The following is a 21,271-nucleotide window of genomic DNA, read 5'->3' as shown; positions in this document are numbered from 1 at the left end:
CAAAACCTTTATAGGAATTTGAAACATTTTTGCACTCAGTTATAAAATTCGTTTATCTAAAAAGAATTCTATGCAAAACATAACTTATAATAAATGGTAATTATTTTATTTAATAAGAGTCAAAAAATTGAATAGCAAGGTAGAACTTTCACTAATTGACCGATTTCACTGATTTTTTATTTAAAATTGTTATTTAAAATTGCATTCTCTTAAATGATTGTCATTGTATACAATGCAAAATTTTTCCGACTAATATTAAATAAAAAAACTAATGATTATTTACTAAACGATATATTTTGTGTGGATTTATATTTGAATAACCGAATTTGACAATTGTGAACAAAATTTTTTTTCAATTCGATTAAAAAGTATTCCAGACTTAGTAAAATACACAAAAAGTAAAATTAATATTAAGGGATTCAAGTTTTGGAACTCTCTTCTGTTCAAACTATTAGAACCATATTTCCTTCGTTCCGGCTACCCATAATATCTTGGGGGTCAGAAATCCACACGCGTAAAAAAGTAGATTCACTCAGAGAAAGTGAATTTTTGTGTCTGATTTCGTAAAATATTATTACTGTAAGACTATGTCTTTTTTGTGTTAAAAGGGCATTTATATTCTATTTCTTTACGTTTTGAATAAAAGCATTTAGAGGCCAAATACTGTTTTAGGGGATTCTGGACCTCATTTTAAATCAACTTAAATAGAGTTAAACCGTTTAATTCTCATTATATGAATTATTTGTATTTGCTTAATATTACATGGTTACTGCTACTTTATAACCTGAATTAATAGTGCTTTGTTTTTTTAATCAAGTGGAAAACTGTATTCTTTCTTCTAAGATGTAATTTATCTGTGCTTTTAGCATGACGCTGATCCACCTTAATAGGACCAACAGAACAGAAATTAACAATAATGCCTGCTACGTGCCATGAGGACATATGTTGCCCGAAGTGGTGGGCATTGAAAAAATATTTCCGAGAAGTATTAATCTTCGGAATGTCTCGCACATCATTAAAGGTCATCTTAAGAACTAACAGTTAAAATTAAGTCAGTCACTTTCAAAAAAAAAATCTTATTATTTTTTTTCTTGTTTGTGTTTGAAATTTTATAAATTAGAATGTTTTTAAAGAATAACAGAATATTATATTTCAAGTTTATACGACTGTATAATATTTTTATGACTGAATTAAATAATAAATTTTATATTATGCCTTTTGAGCTAACAGTTTTAATAACTTTTTAAATCTGTTCTGGCTCTTTCTTATAGTATATTTTGCTTTTTTTGATGTCTCATGTTAATGCATTCTTTTATATATATTTAACGTCGTTGCCGTGAGGAAGGATAAATACTAATACAGGTCTTAGACAGGGAAAGAGGGCACAATATTTAATTTTTAGAGACAGAACAATCATCAAAGTTATACAAAATCCTTGAGCTCCTTAATTAAAATTTTCCCGTAACTCCGGCTTTTCTTCAAGTCAAGTGCTAGCTTCTATTGGTCAATGCTTTCTACTAACATACTTTAGGACGTATTTTCTAAATTTAAGAAGTTTTTAATTAAATGTAGTAGCATTAAATTCTAACTTGAGAATCATTTAAACTGAAACAGTTGTAGTGATATAGTAGAAATGATAAATAAATGAATAGCTTGTATATAAAGTTAATTAAATACCTATAATAGATATTCTATAAAATAGTGTATTTCTCTTAATATGTATCTTCAAGAAATGATAAATAAATGAGTTACTTTTTCTTTTGATAATCTTTATTTTAACCTTTTTATTTATTTATTTTTTAAGCATAGCTGCCAACACTGATAGGAAAAAATCCAGTAGATGTTTACTCAGAATTTTGAATAGTAATAGGCATTTAATTCATCAAAGATAGTTAAAATATTTTTTTAATTAAATTAAAAAGAGAGTTCTGAATAAAAATAACCTGAACATTTTTGAACAAAAAAAAAGTGTTGAACTATTTTTTATAAATGAGGCTTGCATCATTATGAATTATTAATACTTATTTAAATATTCAAGCAATAATCTGCACAAAAATTCTATTTCAATAAGGATTTTTTTTAGGAAATTTCCTCAATATTAAGGAATTTTCTAAAATGTACAAAAACCAGGAGAAATTTTAATGAAACCAGTAAACCAGGAGAAACTGGCCTAATCCAGTAGAGTTGGCAGCTATGTTTAAGTGGTAATTAAGAGATAAGCATATGTATAAAGTACAAAATAGGAAGAAAAAAAAATTATAAATTTGGATCTGAGTATTGGTAGCCAGAGTATTTGGACAAGAGTATTGGTAGCCAGCTTGACTCTATGAAGGTGCTTGCTGGTGCCATCATATAAGGTCTATGCCCACTACTAGTGGCAACATCCTGAGGAAAGGAGCAGCTAAAAGTCTTCTTTATAACTATCGTCTGGTTAACCAGCTGTAAAATAGAAGCATTTTTCTTGATAAAAAAAAAATAGAAATCATGTTACCTTAAAATTCTGCAGTGGGTCAGAATTTAATCTAAGACTTCAATTATATTAATATCTGAAAACCATGCCAAACAATAAAGAGCATAATTATTTTTTATGAATTTAAAAAATATACAATTATATTTATTACATATTGCAAAATCAATGACTGAAATGTTATCATGTTATGGCACAAAGATATTCTTCAAAGTAAATGAAAATCTGCATAAACCATTGTAGAAACATAGTCCTGGTAAACATATCTCACAGAAAAGCTTTAAGCAGACAATGCTGTGAGACTATTCCCCGGGACAAATATGGATCATCAGTAGAAGAACAAGCTGCAATCTGAATACTAATGAAATTTTTAGATTAAAAACAAACTATATTAAATAAGTAAAGAATAATTCCATATATAATCCAGGCAAAAGCTAGAAGAGAACAAGTTGCTTCTAATAAGTATTGCAATTAAGATACCTTGTAAAGATTTCAATCAATGGTTAAGTATATAACTAAAAGCACAGCTTTTTAAATTGTAAATCTATAAAGGATTGCATACATTACCTTGAATCAACTTGAGTAACAGAGTGACATTCAACACAAAAGTATACATTTTAAGATATTTTTAATTACTGGAAAAGTGTTAAGCATGCACACATGCAATTACATATATATATATTAAAAAAAAAAAAACATTCACAGGCTCACTCATGTTGACGCAGTCAACGGAACATTGGAGCACACATCCACAATTAGACAATCTCTCTAGTGCTTTGCTAGTTGACCAAGCCCCCATTATTAACAATAAAAAATTGGCCCACTTCCTCCATATATGTCTAACTTGTCATGAGGTTGAACTAATTCTCTCAATTCAATCTTTTAGCATTCAGATGTATTACAGTTATTATGGGTTTTAGTCAATGAGAGTTAAATTGCTAAAATTAAATAAATTATTGTTATGACAGGTTTGTTGCTCGGTTTCAGACTTTCAATTCTTTTGCTGGTTTCCAATTTAGTCAGGTTACTTACGTCTAAAAGAGAGGGGTAGTGTCTGTTTAACCTTATTTCATATTTCTATTGCAGAACCCATCAGAGTTTAGACATAAATACTAACAGCATTAAGAAAAAGGCAACCATAGGACATAACATCACAACATTTAATAGTTACTCATAGCACAGATTTTTAAAAAAAAATTAGTTTCTTTACATATGACATAAACGACCTTACAGCCAACTGCTTGGTTGGCGGGTGCACTGCCTACCAAAGAGACTAGTTGTAGAAATGTGGTGGGCAATAATTTTTTACAAAATAAGAGATTAACAGCAGAACAACAATTTTGCGCTTTGTATAAACAACTGAAGTTAATCTTTGCCTGGTCCTGTGAGTGTGCCATTTACATAGCAAATGTGAAATTGTATTGAATGAAATAGCTGTAACTTTATCATTAGTCATCATACAATTACTATGTCTGGAATTTTAGATTCAAGAGAAAGAAATAATGGTTTCTACATCTAAACTGCTAGTAATAAACTGTGCTACTGGATAACTATGCCCAAACTATGTAACTGTAGTTTATTTGAAAACATGATAAATATTTGTGTTATGAATTATGCTAATACTACTAAATCAGCAAGTAAAATTTAAATAGAATCAAATATTAAAAAACAAACCTCATATTTCTTTTAGACTGTCTCTTATACCACACAACTTGCAAACTTAATTCTGGTTTTTCCGATCAGACAGTAACAGACTGATGGCTGAAATAAGAAATTTTTAAAAAAATAACATAAACAACTAACTTTCTGATACAAGAACTATGTTAACCTTAAAGGGGAAAATACAAATCTTTAAAAAATAACCACAGCATCAAACCAATATTAACAAAAATATGGTTTAATAATAAAAGTTTATAAACTTTTCATTGCTTTTTTTCTGTTTTCTTCTTTAGCCCATATGTCATTTAGGGAGAAAAAAGAGACCTTACATTACTTTGAAAGTTTTATAAGTAAAAATCAACCATGTTGAATACTTATGCATGATAATTCATTTATTAAGAGGTAAGATTTAAATACTTTTAAAATCTTTCACCATTTTTAGAGATTGAATGCTAAAATAATAAATTTCTAAAATTGATAAAGCAAATAGAATAAATAATTTTTAAAATAATTAAAATAAAAAATATATTAATAAATTTATTGTTTAATAATAATAATAGAGGAAGATAATAACCAGCAAAACATTGACTTTTTCTTAACCTACATTTGATTAAAGACAAATACTGATAAACATTAAAAGATATTTATTTTGACTTTTATTATTTTATTAAAATTTTAATTTGCAAACAGAATACTACAACAATATAGTTGAAGAAAAAAAACTAAAACACTTAAAATGCCACAGTTAATATACAATTAGTTGAATAATCAAAATAAAAAACATTATACTAGTAGCAATAGTACTAACTACTGATACTAACTGAAATACTCGTATTGGCTCCTCTTAATCTGTCTGTCATTTAAGCTAAAAAAAAGAATAAAATTAGATGAATCTCTGTGCAATAGACAAATTTTTATTACAGTAATCTCTCTACTTAGTTTTGTATAATGTTACTTTGTATATACCAAATATATTTAAAGTGAAAGAGTATTTATAATTCAGGGGCAATGTTCTTAGCGATCTTCCCTCTGTCCCTCAGGGGCAGAACCACAACCGTTGTGAGAATTAGTACTTAAATTAACTCATAACATTCTATTGCCTCTAAACATTTTTCTCCATTGTGTAAAGTAGTACAAAGAAGAATATCAGGGAAAAAAACACTTTCTACTGAATATTTCTCCTTACAGCATCAAAGTGCTAAGTCTGATGCAGTTCTTTGACTACTCTCTCTTGTTTGAATGGGCTGAGTTGTGGTGATCAGGCTTAAATGTCAAGACAAGAGTACAATGTTTTCATGAATCTAGTTAACATATATATAAGTAAACATAAAGTCGTGTATACATACACTTTCTTTTTAGCAACTTTGTCATGCATTCTTCACAGACTGAATATTGCCCTGTCAGTTTTAATGAATGCCATCTTTGCTAATACATTCATCTGCAACAACATCAATATCTCAATAAGGTTAAACATTTAAGAAAACAGTTAAATATGTCACCATGGAATCCCTTAGTGAAAAGAGTAAAGGGGACAGAAGTACAGAAGAAATAAGCAAGGTTTGGTTTACATAGTAGTTTTTGACTTAAACATTAACTGTAAAAAATCTTGGAATTTTGAGAAAATAAAAATTATAGATAGAAAAAAATATAAATAGTTTGTAGTAAAATGAAAAATTTAATTTCAAATTAAAATCTAAATAAGTTAATTTAAATTGTTATTAATTTGTTAATATGAATTATATTCTAAAGAAATATAATAATTTTATATGCATTTGAAATAAAAATTAAATTATGTGTACAAATTGTTTTGCACATAAATGTGATACATATAGAATAAAATTTCTTGATTATAGTATGCATGCTCATAATTTATGTAATAGTTTAGACAATCTAAAAGAATGATAAGAGCAGTAATTGTGAACGAAAATGATAAATATTATCTAAAATTCAAAATAAGAATTTTTCTGTTTCTTTACAGATTCATATTTAGAATTTCTTTTTAACATAAGTTTATAATAAAATTGAAACAAAACTATTTTGAATATGATTTAAGAACTCTCCCCTGTTATGAAGAAAATTCAATACAAAAGCTTCCTATCAAAATAAAATTTAATTAATATATTTTCTAGAAAAAAAATCTCTTTGTATTATGTCTCTGAAATAAACGTAAATCAACTCATTTAAATTTAAGAAATTTCATTACTAAACTGCGTTGCTAATTTTAGACAATCTAACTAAAGATTTCTGGAAACATGGAAAAACTTTGATAAATGAAAATTTTTTCTTTTGGTTTATGATTTTCAAAAATACATAAATTTTACACATAAAGGAAAACAAACTATGTAATTTAAATTCTAAATCTTTGCATTTTCAGGAAATTTAGTATGATCTCTTAATATTAACAAAATCTCATGATTTTTTAAAATATAATGCTTTTAAAACATACACTTATATTATAAATCTTTAATTAATAAGAATTACCTGTAAATAAAATTTTCATGATGACAAAATATAAAATCCAGCTCAATCAAATCTAGAAAATGGCTTTGAAAAATAATTTTGTTTATGATATGACAGGAAACTATAAATGCAAAATAACTGATTTCAGTAGTGATGTAGTTGCAATATATGGGTAGCAAGTAAAAATATCCAAGGCATTTTGAATTAATTGAGCAAATGGTGCAGCTCTTAGCATTCGAAAGAACATTGGAGATAATATAGTAAATTTACAATTAAAAATATGACTTACCTAGCGAATTCGTTTCATTGCTTAATCATTCCGAGTACGTCCAGCTCAAACATTTTCGCCATTTTCAATCACGTTCAAAAAGCAGTTCCAAGCAGTTGGCGATAGATTTCGTTTGGCAATCACCCATTTCAGCTGATCGCCAAAGTTTAGAGTTATAAGAGGGCGGTCAGCCAAGACAGTGCGATTTGCTAAATTTTTTCAGATTCATAAATGTTTCCAAGCTTTTATGATATATTTTTGCTTTCCAATGGTTTATATTGAAATGAAAAAAAAAAAAAAAAAAAATTCCTGTAAGAAATATTTCGGTTATATAGTTTTGAAGAAAATGGCAACTTTGATGTTAGTTTCGTTTTTGCTGTTTATTTATGATCTCCTGCCAAATTCGCACTCAATTTTTTGATCGAACATCTCTGAAATTCTTCGTTGATTACAAATTAAAGTTCTATCATTAATTATGTAGCATTTTGTTTTATCGGCAGTCCTTTTCCTAATCAGAATCAATTGATTTCCTTTAAAACTTTATTTTAACAGTAATTATTTTATTAAGTTCTTTTCTTTATTTCAAAGTGTAGCTCTGTTTTTAAAAATTAAACAATTGCACTTTATATATTTATTAGTTTCTGCAAAGTTTTCATTTTTAATATTGTTTTTCAATCATATTTTACTATTTCAGATGGGGTCTTTTTTTGGAAAGTCGGTGGATGAAAATTTTAAAAGAAATCAGGATTTCATGTTGCAGTTACAAAGATTACAAGTTAGCATTAGCTTATTATATTTTATCGACAATATTATTTAAGAATTTTGTAAAAAAATTTTTCCTTTGGCTTTCCATGTAAATAAAATTATTTCAATGGTCCTCTTTAAAAATCATTTGCCAATATATTCAGATTTCACATTTTTTTAAAAAACCTTGTAGGAACTTGATAAAGGGAAAGTTTCCATATCAATATTTGTGGCGAAATAATCCCCAAGTTTTGGTTACTTTTGGGCAGTGGCCCACTAATAATTAAAAAGGTATTGAGAAGGTATAAATCATAGCCACCACTGACCAAACAAGATATTTCTGTATTGTGATCTGCCATGCCAATTACAATTGGCGACAAAGTGATTTTAAACGGGAAAATATTTAAGAAAATAAAACATATCGAGGTTTGCCCAGGGTTGGCTACAAGTTATACCCTTCGAGTTGGTTTCTTTCTGATGTTTTCTTTTAAATGTTTTTAGCAGGCCGCTGCCTGGAAGTTGTCGAGACTTGGCAATTATTCTGCCATGGACCATGATACAGAAACTTTCCTGAGAAAACCTTCTATAATGTTTAAAAAAAAATTTTCTCGTTTAAAATCTCTTTGACAATTTGGTGATAATAGTTGGTGCGAACAGGTACCGATAAGGAAATATTTCCTTGATGGTATATTAAAATGTGCTTCTTAATTGTTTATGCTTTGTACTACTTCTGGTCCTAATGAATTTTTTCTCTTATAGCTTGAGCGACAAATTCACATGAGAAATCAACTACGAGAGCGTAAGCAGGCCTTACAAATAGCAAAATCTCGAGAGTTGTTTTATTGGATTGGAACTTTTTATGTATTAGCAGCTGGATCAACTCTTTTTGCGTAAGATATATAGTTATGAAAATATTACTCTAATTTTCATAGTAAATTTATTTTTCAAAACATAACTATTTTATTTTTGCATGAAATTTTTTTCTTCCATTTTCATAGTCTCAAATAGAAATCTTTATTTAAGTATAAACTGTTCACTACTTAATAATATCCTGGAAAATAGAATTCAGATTACATGATGCTTAATTATAATACACTTTTTCTGACTTGCAATCAAATATATCTGAGAAATTAACTTTCACCTTATTCATAACTTTTTAAAGGAAATTTATTATTAAAAAAATATAAAGAATAATTATCAAAATGATAAAACTTTTTTTTAGGTGAAACTCTATTCTATCATAACCTTATAAAAACAACAGATGATCTAATAAATAAATTTTTAAGTCAAAATAAATTTATTGTAAAATATGGATATCTTGTAATATTTCTTTTAAATAAAATACCAAGTTAAGTTATAAAATTCATCTGGTACATGTATCAAGTATTCTATTAACTTCCTTTTCTACATATACAATTTTTCTGTTCTAAGGTTTCAACGAACTAAAAAGCCAGCTATACTATCAACACTTCTACCTTTGACTTTTGTTTTTCTGTATCAAGGAGACCTTGCATATGGTAGTAAACTTCAAAGAATTCACAGTAAGTGATTATTTTTTTTTCTCAAGTGCATTTAAATAAAATTTTTGAATGATTAATTGTTCATTTGTCTTAATGTTTAAGGTTAATATAACTTATTTACTTTTTACACATTTATAAGCATAAAGCTAAACTTTAATTAACATCTAAAGTGTAATTAGCTTTAATCAAAATCTGTTTTTTTTATTTCATATTAATCTTAAAAATTTTATGTATCAAAATACTTTATAAATTAGTTATATTTTTGAGACTTTTCCTATTTTTTTTTTACTAAGCCAGATATAATTTTTTTTACAGCTTTATTAGATACTTTCTCTAAACTTTTTTTATCTATAAATTATTTAAAAAAAGAAAAAAAAAAGTGCTTTATCATATACAGCTAATTTTATTTTATAAAATATAGCAGCTCCAGATGAAAATGGATCAGAAAGACCAGATAAGAATGTGACAGTAAAATAAAAGCGAGTTATTTTAAAATTATAAAAACAAACTACTTGAGAAGTTTGATTAAATTAAAAAATAACTCTAAAAGAAGGCTTTGGTAGTCAAGGTCACAATTGTTCAATATACAAACTGGAAAATTTATTTGTTTTAAAGGTTTGATAGTAGATAAATATTGTGTTTCCAAAAACATAGTAAAATATAATTACATTATCATCTTTTTTATGAATTTAGCAATTTTTGATAAATAGATTTTATTGACTTAACTCATTCATGTTTCAGAAAGTTTCTTATTATATTAAGGTTTAAATGTACGAAATTTTTTTTAATGAACTTAGGCTTATTTACGTTCAATATACACCTACAAATAAAAACCCTTTTTAAAATATATTTTATTTGACTCTTTATTTCCATGGCAGATTTTGTGACTCAAAATTTCAAACACTACATTATTTTAATGTTTTACACATCTGCACAAATATATTATTTACATATTTGTTATTATGTAAATTAGTTTTTAATGAAAGTTCAATATGTTTCTAGGTGAAGCAGAAAATATTCTCCAGTTTGAGGAACACTTATTGCATTTGCCTTTTGGACCACCAAATTTTGAGTCCATTGAAGAAGGACGTCAGGAACAACAGGATGAAGAATCTTTGACAAAAGCACATGATATTTTCCTTTAGCTCTCTGTGATAGAATTTCATTCATTTCTATTTATTACATAGGTTGTTATAGTGTAATCTAAGGTATACTAGATTTCATAGAACTAGTCACTTTTATTCGTGCTGTTTAGAATTTATAATATTTAAATTTACTATATCTTTGATACTATAATAAAAATTTTGTGACATAATGAAACTGAGAGAATTAGTGTTAGCAATAAAACTAAAATATAAGTGTCTTAAATCCATATCAAAATATTTAGTTATTTACAAGTAGCTTTTATAATTTCTTTTGTGTGAATTGCAACCTTTAAAGAATGTTTTTAAATTAGAACTTTGCCTATTAACTGTTTTAAAATACAACCCAAATAGAAAATGGTTAACATTTAAGAAAATAGATTCATCGTAATTTTCGAGATAAAGACAAAATAATACTTAATCTATTTTATATACACCTGTTAAACAAAAACACTATATTGAATAAAGATTTACAGAAAATAATAATAAAAATAGTTTTATGATAAGATGAAGTATCAAAATTTTCTAGTCAAATAAATCAAGATTTTTGTTTGAATGCTTTTAGTCATACAACTAACAAGAATAAGTATACTGAGAAAGACTATAGTTAGAATCATGAGAAACAATTCCCAATTCAAATCCATAAATACATATGAATTTTTCAATACAATATGATTATGATCAATCTGGTAAATTTCAGATAATAAAAGTAATCCGTATCTATAAATCTCAATCTATTATTAATCTCAATTTATTTTAAATTTTTCTACCACTAGAAAAAAGTTCCCTCTGAGTGGAGCTTGGCATCTGTTTTAACACTGTTTATTATGTTTTATTGTATAAATGTCTTTCAATATGCAATCCATAATGTAGTGAATGATTTTGAAATTTTTTTTAATACCTAATTAGTGAAAAAACATTATTTAAACAAAATTTTTAAGTTTAGTTCATTAATGCTTAATTCGTCATATGCATTGTGATGACAAGTTTTTTTCAATCTGAAAACTTCTCTAATGCTTCATATTTAAGCAGTAACTTAGAGTTGTTTAGACCCTTAGTATTAAAATTAAGTGCAGAAATTTGCTACCAAATACATTCCTAATTAAAACAATATTACAAATTCATTCTTCATTCAAACTTTTAGCATATCAATAAACAAAGCATAAATTATGGACACACCACCCAATGTTCTAGAAAAAAGTCTAGCTAAAATTATCCTAAATTAGCATTCTAGTTTTTTGAAAAATAATTTAGTTGATAGAATTAATGTCGTAAGATTTTATCTTAGATAATTTCATCAAATATATATTGCATTTAGAAAGTATGTGTAAAATATTAGATTGTTATTGCAAAGCAACAATAGTTCCTTTTTTTCTGACACAGAAATTTTCGAATAGGTTTCGAACTTAAAGTAAAATTAAAGAAAGTCTATTATCAAGGAGCTTTTAAATTAGTATTAGTTCTTTTCCTATTTAAATAAAACATTGCCACTGCTTTCGTTAAAAATATAATTTGATTCAATTTATTTATTTTGTATAGATTATATCATTGAATATACTTTGATTATAAGCAGTTTGATACATAATGGGGAAATGTTCTAAATATTTCATAATACAAAGCACCCTGCCCCTGAACCCTGGGATACCACGAAGTAAGATGAGGGATACCTCCCATTTTCCATGACTTCAGGTGTAATCGTAATCTTTTAATAGTTACCTGTTGTTAATTAAAAGATAAAAGTTTTAGGATAGACTTCAGCTTTAACATTAGATTGCTATCTATTACAATGCACTGGTACTGTGGAAGCCTTGCTAAATTCTTTTACATAAGGTTGTAGGAAAATTCAGCCCCCCCCCCCAAAAAAAAAAATTATTTGTTCATTATTTTGACAATGGGAAAATAAGTTTAGATGCGATTCAAATTTAAATATTTTCTCCTTTTTCCATGCCTTAAGTTATGTTTGTATTTTATCTATTTCTTTATTAATAACTATGTGAAAATAAATTCGGAAATCACCAGGGGGAGTTTGGTGCAGTGTTATAAAAAAATAATCGATGGAATAAAACATTAGTACCTAATTTTGCTATTATAAACAAATATATATATACACCAAAATTTTAATATCTTGCCAAATACAACCTCAACTCAACTTCTTAATTATGTTTTTCACTCTATTACAAGCTTTGTAAAATGTAAATGATAAGAAAAATTGTTTATCATTATTACTTACAGCATTATGATGAATGAGAAGCATAAAATTATCGGATCTTTGTGAAATATTTTTTGCCTAAATTATAAACAATACTTAGGACTGACTGTGAATTTAAAAAAAAAATGATAACAAAATTAAGGAAATAATAAATAAGGGTCGTAATTTTTTCTTAATTAGCAAAAGTTATAAATTCTGATGTTCACATTCATGTTGCTTATGATGAACCTCTTTTCCCAATCAACTAGTTTACTCACAAAGATGATGATTTACCAGTGATATATTTATTTATTGAAACCATTTAATAAAAAAATTATATATCTGCAATTCTTTATTGAAATAATTACGTTTAATTGCATAAGCTACAAACTTCTCACCCTTAACCTAATAAAGGCAATTCCTGACCTCTCTGCTTTCCTCTCACTGTTTTCGATTTTAAGATTTACACTTCAATATTGCTCATGCTAAAAACAGAAACTATTTTCACAAGCCATCTTTTTACTACAATATAATATACTTCTATAGAAATGGTTCAGTTAGAAGAATAAGAAAGAAATATTTTGATACGCTTTCCATCATTTTGAACACTTAAAATTAATTGAAAATTCTAATTAGAAGCAATAAAATTATTATTAATGCAAAATTTGAAAATGCTTTTAAGTAGATATTGTAAACTTAGAACTTACATTTATGGAAGAGAATATGTTCTGATGTGTGTTTTTGAAAATATTAAGTCAAAGTATTACATTTTACTACAGTTGAATTATTTGCTACTTAGAGACGTTTCTTACTCTTATTATTTTTTTGTATGTATATAATACTTATACACTGATGAACATTAGTATTTATTTATGAATTTAAATGTAACTATTGTCAGATGTTTCAATGTAACTATTAACTGTCCAGCCTTCTTAAAAATTCACAGGTTTTTCTTCCTTCCACATATTTCCATTGAATAATAATAATAAAAAACAAGCTGTAATGTGAATTAAATTTAAGCTAGACAGTTAATGGGTTATATATCTGATCTTTAGATGTTTTTGTCTTCACAAGCTACCTGGTAGCTTTTTGTTGTTTGGAATCTCTATTGTCAAATTGAATTTATTTATATGATAGTTATAGTTAAGAGCTCTTATATATGAATAAATAAAAATCTTCTTGCTATATTTTTCTTGACTGCATTAAATTCAATTTTAAATAAAATGTTTAAAATGTCCAATCTGTTAAACACACTTAAAAAACAATTACAAATCTTTAATATTTAAAACAGTATGTGAATAAGGTAGACAAGGTTTAATTCTTGAAACTAATTCACCTCGCAATTCTTTGCATTAGTATTTATGTATGTAAAGTTTTTATGGAGCTATCGCAAATGTCATAACATCTTATAATTCTTATACTTTTATTCTATAATTCTTATAATTTTTCTTTTTTTTTTTTTTAATATCAAAGAGTGAATTTTAATGCAACCATACTTTAACAAGTTTTATTATTACCAATTACAAATATAAACTTGATGCAATTTGTTTCATATCTTTTTAAACAATCAATAACTATTATAACTAGATAGTTCACAAAAACAATAGTATGTGAATGAATAGGTCTATGAATTAAATAGTTTGACTGTATGATAAAGTTAATTTATAAAGTACACCTTTATGTATTCAGATTTTTGCAACAAAATTAACAAAGGAATAGGGGCATCAAATGGGATATTTGTTTGAAATAATGAAATAGTTTTAGAAATTTAGTTACAGTTTGAGAAGTAACATATCTATAGGCTAACACAAACCACTTGCTCTGAATTTCCACAATGATTATGTTGCATTAATTAAAAACTTTAATTTATTTTAGAAGATTTAGCATTAACTTCTTATATTAATTAGTTCTGTCAAGACTAATTTTCATAAATGAATTAACTAAAAAATTATTTCAAAACTATACATTTAAATGAAAAATTCTTATCAATTTTTTATATAATTGTTATATTAATTTCCTATAAATGATTTGATTTACAAGCAGATGAAATTGATTTCAAATATATGTGCTTTTAACTCTAAATGCTCCTGAATCAGATTAAAACAATCATTCTATGTTAGTCATACTCTACAAAATATGAAATTATTACAATTGCTGAAACTCTTCAAAAGCCACATCTTAGGCAATTATTTTAAAGATTGTTAATTTTTAGGGAATATTTCTCCATCATGATCTTGGCCAAGTCTTAGAAACTCCCAAGTAGTAATTGGCAAGAAACTTAAAAAAAAAAAAAAAAAAAAAACCTTAAGGGACCAACTGGAAGTTTATAACTTGTAGCCACTTCTAGGCAAACATCTAAAAGTTTTTTTCCCCTTCAAAATCGCAAGTTTAAAATCCATATGACGTTTTGGCGGTCACAGTTAGCTCAACAGATCATGATACAGAAATATCCCTAATTTTTTTAGTATAATTAAATTAGTATAATGAATTTTAAAAACAAAGTGTTTATTTTATTTATTCAACTATCTTATAAGTTATATTATCCCATTTAAAAATTTTAAATCTAAAAAGAAGAAGAAAAAACCACTAATAAATAAATAAATTACTTATTTTCTAAATTTATAGTTTGTTTACCTTTTACAAAAATGTAAACAGTTGTAAATCCAAAAAATTTTGCTAAGGCCATAATATCAAATGAAGTATTTGAAAAATCTACAAGGAGTGGCCAAAATAATAAACACTTCTATACTAATGCATTTTTTAATATTTCGCCAGAAATACTAAGAGAATCATTTTATAACTTTAGAATGGTTTAAATCATGTTATTTCTCACATATCAATGAAGTTTAAAACATTTAGAGGTTTGAGGGACTGACAAGAGTTACAAATGAAAAATAATTTCTTTGAAAACCATATGTAGCAGAAGATTTGTAACTGGTGACAGATATTTTGGTTATTATAGGCAATAATTACATATAATCTAACATTAACTATATTATTACTAATATAAAGTCTAGCTTAAATATTTATGGAAATATTGACATTTTTTTAAAAGACCAATTTTTTTTGTCTAGCGTTTTTTGCTTAACTTTAAATATAGTAAATAAAACTAAACAAAATTTTTAGAACAATTAAAATTAAATATAAAATTTTTCTTTGAAATTTGCGAAAAATTTGTTTAAGTCTATGCAAAATAAAGTAGTTCTTTTAAACTGTGTGTGTGCAAATTAAATTTCTTTTTTTTTAGAAATTCGAATATGTTTTTCTTAATTTTGTAGTGAGTTGTATTTGGCAACTAATAAATAAAGTCAGATTTGAATATCATGAAAATTTAAAAAGTTTTGAGCAATTTTCTAAGTAGTTTTCATACTTTATAAAAAAAAAGCTCAAAATAAGCCGCAATGTTTTCCACATATTTCATTTTAGACTATTAAACAAGATTTATTAAAAATGACCCTGGCATCGTTTGGTATTATCTCCTATAAAAGTATCCTTTTTTTGTTCTCCACCTATTTTCTTTTTTTATTGAATCACATTTTGTTGTATGAATGTTTACTGTAAGGGATTATCATTTGTTATAAATTCTGTCTCATGATACAAAATACTTTAGTAGAAATTGTGCTATCATTACCCATATCATTTTGAGCTATCTTTTAAAAAGTACGAAAACTATTTTAACTTTGAAAATTGCTTGAAATTTTTATGATATTCAAAACATAATTTTTTTTTTATGAGTTGCCAAATACGATTCACTACAAATTTCAGAAATTTTTCCCACACGTGCACAGTATAAAAGAACTAGTTTAATTACTTATATCTTGTGCAGTTTTAAAAGATTTTTTTTTCTTCACATTTTAACATAAAAATTTTGTTTAATTTTATTGAACATCTTTAAAGTTATAACAAGTAACTGTCACAAGTTATGAATCTATTACTAAATTTTTTCGCACAGTGTTCAAAAACCTTATTTTGCATTTGTAATTTATTGTTGGTCCCTCAAACCTTTATTGATATGTGTAGGAAATAGCATGATCTAAACACTTCTGCAGTAATAAAATATTTCGTCTACCTCCTCAGCGTAATATGTTAATTTTTAACAAAGTTAATAAAAAAAAAAACTCAAATAATGATGTTTTACAACATAACTTCTTATGCTCATAGTAATTTAATATAGATATTTTTTCTACCAAAAAATCATAATAAAAAATATTTAAAAAAAATCAAGTTTAGTAAATGCTCTAAGTTTTAAAAAAATTCCATAAAGTAATTTAAATAAACAACAATGTAATTAAATTACATTTTTTTAAAGTGTTACATAATTTTTATCATATTAATTAGGAAACCTTGACTAATGCCATAGCATTAAATTTAATATTTGAAGGATCTTGCTTAATATATTCTGAACAAATTTCAGCAGCATCTGACAAAAATGTTTCTCCAGATGTATGTCCATGAGATACTGGATATTCTTTCAATCCATCTAATTGATATAGCTTAGAATCACTTTGTAATAATGTGATGTAATGATGGCAACAAACAGAATCATTTAACCAACTTGGCCTCTCCTCTCCTTCCCAAGCCGTAGCTTCATGCGCTTCATTAATAGCTTTATTTTGCTTTAAATAATGAGATCTTTCTTCCACTGTCATCTTTTGAGTTTCATCAATAAATTTTCCTATTACAGATTCTGGATCTAAGCCGATTTCACTAATGTTGTTTGCTAATGCATGAATTAATGCTATGGTACCGCATGCATTAAAAATTGTTTGCTTTAAAAAGTACACGCTATTTCCATGACAGTCAACTTCAGAGTTTATAGCCTCGAAAGGACATTTTTTAATGTTTTCGACTGGAAAAAGAAATAGCACTGCAATCGCAGGTCTTGGAATAAATTGTAAATATTCTGAATCAAATGATAAAATATCAACAAATTCCCACTCTTTAGAAACTCCTAAATGTCTTAAAAACCTATTCAAAACTTCAGGATTAGATTCAAGAGAGGACCATTTTAATTCAGAATCTGACATATTATTTCCAAATTTTTGAAACAAAATTATTTTTTCAAAACTTATTTAGTAATTCGCTTTGGACTACTTATTTCTGTTTGCATGAAAGGTGAAGTATGGCACTTTTTCTCACTAGTTAAGTTGAGATGTTTATGTCATTTGACCGAGAATATTTTTAGAATTTAATATGGGCAGAAATAGGTAGCCGAAAATTGTTGCATTAAAGCGAGAAAATTTCCGCGGCTAATGTTGTTTTCAATTCTTTTTTTTAAAATGAAACTTTTAGTTGTATGAAATATCGCTTTAAAATCTGTTAGATTTCAGTAACATAGGCTCTTGAATTTACTAAAACAGAAATTTCTTTATGTGATTGATTTGAAATCATAACTCAATATGTATCTTTTTAAAACTAGATGCTTTTTAAAGCCGTTTAATTCTATGATATTGAAATATTCTCTTTTTTAATCTGCGTATTACTACTATTTATTCTGTATAAGGTATATCCTAGTAGTAGTTACAATATAAGATATTTTCTTCTCCTGTATTGAAATCAATTGAGTCTTTAAATTATCCTCAATAAATTATTTTGTGTGTGATTAGCAAGCTCATACCTAGCTTGTCACAACCAAAGACACTTCCTTTAAATTCTGCCATTTACGTTTTTTTTTTTTTTTAAATAGTGAATTAATGTAAGAGAGGGGATATTTCCGTATCTTGATCTGTCGCGCTAACTACAATCACCAAGGTGCCAAATAGATTTTAAACTTACAAATTCTTAAAAAAAAAAAAAAGATAACATGCAGATGTTATACCTTTCGAGTTAGTCCCTTTCTGTGATATTTTTTTAAGTTTCTCGCGGGCCACTGCCTGGAAGTTTCCAAGATTTGGGGATTATTCTGCCACAGATCACGATAGGAAAGTCTTCCCTGAGACTATAATTTAATCCAGTTTCTTTCTTTTTTTCCCTGCAAACTTTACTTAATTTTCTAATTTTGTACCTTTATTTTAGCCTACTTTTGATAATATGCTCATAATAAAATAGCTATAAAATTAATATAAAGTTTTATAAGCTGTTAATGAAGAAAAAAATAATATTTGGTTAAGCTAAGTGAATAGTTAATACAAAGGACATATCAACCAAATTGCTTGTTTGATTTGTTTTCTAATATTAATTAAAAACATACAAAGCAATGAAAGGCTGCAGTTGAAATAAAATTGTTGAGCTCTTACATGCTGCATTATAATTTTATTTCAATTAATGCATTAAATTGTTATGTTCGCATAAAGAAGCATTGTTATATTTACTCATAGGCCATAAAAAAATAGTTTTATGAACATTTTAAGGGAATGCATACATGTGCTAAACAAAGAACTCTGGGATATCATGGTGGGATTTAAGGGGAGGGGAACACTTTTTTTTTTTTCTTCAATGTTTTAAATTCCTAAATTGTGTGTTTGAAAAATAGTTTTGGCGAATATTTTTTAATATTAAGAACCCCGTATAATTTCTCGAAATTTGTTATTTTTTTCTGCAGAATTTTTTTTTGTAGAGATCTTACTTGTGCATCAGAGAGGAAAGAAATAATTATGATTTTTCCACTCAAATTTGAGATTTTAAAAAAAATTCTGTAATGGCTGGCTTCTGCTAGAATTTCAAAATAATAATCTAAAATAAAAAAAATTCAGAAATAGCGAAAGTTTAAAAGATAGTTCGCTCTACAAATGATGTTTTTTCTTTGTTTTTACATACACTTATTTGAGTATCTTTTTTTTAGAATCCTATTTGCGCGATTCATGATCTTTATTTTAGGAGTTACTGCACGGATTTTACGATTTTTAATTTATGGACAGATTTTTATTTACTATTGTTTAATTTATTTACAAATTTTAAGTTGTGTAATGATTTACAAAATTCAAAAGAGGAAATAATTAGTGCAATTTTTCTGCCTACAAAATGCGAGAATATTGCATATAGTATTAGAACTTTTACGATTAAAATTTTTTTATACATTTTTATTCTAAAGCTTTCTTCTGTAAACACAACATTTCCGTTACTTTAAATTCGTAATTGTTGTAATTAAAAGTATCTTAAAGCAAAATATATTAGAGATAGGGAAATTTGTTGCAGAAAGCCCGAAAAAATTCTGCCACAGGGATTAAGAAAAAGAATGATTTTCAAAATCTTTCTTAGTAGAATTTTTTTTTCTGACAAATTAACTTATATTCAAAATTACGAAATAACAGAAATGAAAATCAAATGATAGCTAGCTGTCTAATTAAACAATATTTTTATATTATTTCTTTAAAAGAGATATTTTTTAATAAAAATATTTAGGGTGGAAAATGTTTTTCTGTCATTTTTATTTCATCTTTATCTCACACAACTTTGCAATCTTAAGTTAAAAGAAGGAATTAAATAGGAAAAACACATATATAACTTGTGGTCTAGTTTGACTGACTTAACTAAATACACATAACTTAGTTGCTTAAAATAATTGTTATGTATCTACTAAGGCTTTGAGCTTCTTTAAATGTGTTTTTCCCATTTTTTATTTTTAAATTGTTTTATGATTTATAATAATCTCCTGTTCCAAATAAACTATATATGATGCTACCCCAGTTCACACACAAAAAAAGAGCAAAAATATTGTGCCAATTGATTTTAGACATTTTTAACTTTGTCTCTGAAAATGGTGTAAATTATAATGTAATTATTAACTGTCTATTTTAATCAGGTTTGGTGGAATGTTAAGGCTTCACAAGTCTCTTGGGATGGATACTTTTTATGTGCATAATTAAAGTTTATTAATCTGCAATCAGAAATGCTTATTGTCAAAAGAACATAATCTTTTTGTTATCAACAGTCCTTTTTTTTTTTTTTAACTGCTACAAAGCTTTCAAAAATTTATAGAAATGTCAGCAAATAAAATTTTTGTATTTAATTCCATTTTTAATAGCATATTCAGTTTTTTAAAAAAAATTTTCTATTATAGAAATATTCTTCTCTCTACTAATGCAATAAATAAGAAAGAAGATGGAAATTTTTGTTTTATAATTTTCTTTAACAAACATCTGATATACCATGAATTTTTTAAAAAAATGTTAATATTCCCTTCTTTCTCTTTATTAAATATGTCATGATATATCAGTAGGCAGCATTTTTGCTTTTTAGTGCATTAAGTTTTCTTTTTCTGTTTTTTTTTTTTTTAAATTTAGGTATAAACATATTAAGTTTCTGAAAGTAATCTATTGAAAATTTATATATCTTCTGTAAAGATAATTGTTTTCAAGGTTGTTGCTAAAAGTCCTATGTAATTCTTTTATATAGAAATTGTAAAAACCTTCTACAAAAATTTTTCATTTATAAATTTATTTGGGTATTTTCTTTGAGTTCATGAATAACAACTAGATGAAATAATTTTACAAAAATTATATTTACTTTAGAATTTAAATAAAACATCTATAATCCCGACAATTGTTCAAAATCTAATAGTTATCAAATTTTACTTTTAACTAAATTAATTATGTATTGTTTTTAATGCAAAACCATTGATTCTTTAAATTAAATTTATTTTTATGATTTGTACTTTCATTATTATGATTTAGTAATTTCATTACCGTGATGATTTCCATTAAAATTTTAAATAATTTTTAATTTAAAAAACTTTATAATTTAATAGAAAATAATGTTGTCGATTTAAAATTTGTATTTTTCTTTGTTAAAATCCTAGATGGCTGTTAATGTGACAAGTGCAAAGCAATGGCTAAAAATACCACTTAATTATTCTTCAGCCAATGATGAATTCAAAAAGTGAGA

At 26.0% G+C, this 21,271-nt stretch overlaps 3 protein-coding genes and 1 long non-coding RNA gene across 6 annotated transcripts in view; 2 read left to right on the top strand and 2 right to left on the bottom strand.

Moving 5' to 3' along the window:
* Positions 1-1,748: 1,748 nt before the first annotated feature.
* LOC147813935 (uncharacterized) lies at positions 1,749-6,958 on the bottom strand. The gene is made up of 3 exons (XR_015432633.1): positions 6,876-6,958; positions 4,142-4,228; positions 1,749-2,439 (listed from the first exon to the last, which is right to left on the bottom strand). It is a non-coding gene; the product is annotated as an uncharacterized LOC147813935 (long non-coding RNA).
* A 244-nt stretch (positions 6,959-7,202) lies between these two features.
* LOC107453473 (plasminogen receptor (KT)) lies at positions 7,203-13,633 on the top strand. Its single transcript, XM_016070325.4, has 5 exons — positions 7,203-7,405; positions 7,549-7,629; positions 8,358-8,488; positions 9,030-9,139; positions 10,121-13,633. The coding sequence occupies exons 2-5, from the start codon at positions 7,549-7,551 to the stop codon at positions 10,261-10,263; spliced, it is 465 nt and encodes a 154-aa protein (XP_015925811.1). The 5' UTR covers positions 7,203-7,405; the 3' UTR covers positions 10,264-13,633.
* Positions 13,634-16,782: 3,149 nt separating this feature from the next.
* On the bottom strand, positions 16,783-17,475 carry LOC107453454 (ubiquitin carboxyl-terminal hydrolase isozyme L3). Its single transcript, XM_043046725.3, has one exon. The coding sequence runs from the start codon at positions 17,473-17,475 to the stop codon at positions 16,783-16,785; it is 693 nt and encodes a 230-aa protein (XP_042902659.2).
* Positions 17,476-17,653: 178 nt separating this feature from the next.
* Positions 17,654-21,271, top strand: part of LOC107453481 (TAF5-like RNA polymerase II p300/CBP-associated factor-associated factor 65 kDa subunit 5L) — a 28,668-nt gene continuing 25,050 nt past the window's right edge. Inside the window, exons 1-2 of one of the 3 annotated variants that reach the window (XM_016070339.4) lie at positions 17,654-17,951; positions 21,186-21,265. In XM_016070339.4, coding sequence (XP_015925825.3) covers positions 21,250-21,265 — 16 coding nt within the window. In that variant the 5' untranslated portion in view covers positions 17,654-17,951; positions 21,186-21,249. The remainder of the gene's footprint in view (positions 17,952-21,185; positions 21,266-21,271) is intronic. The other 2 variants (XM_016070338.4, XM_016070340.4) reach the window with 2 other exon arrangements.

Source organism: Parasteatoda tepidariorum, chromosome 3 (genome assembly GCF_982258835.1).
Source record: "Parasteatoda tepidariorum strain Cologne lab strain chromosome 3, Ptep-v5.0, whole genome shotgun sequence".
Lineage (NCBI taxonomy): Eukaryota > Metazoa > Arthropoda > Arachnida > Araneae > Theridiidae > Parasteatoda > Parasteatoda tepidariorum.
Note: the sequence above shows the minus strand (reverse complement) of the source record. Positions and strands in the feature narration are given on the sequence as shown.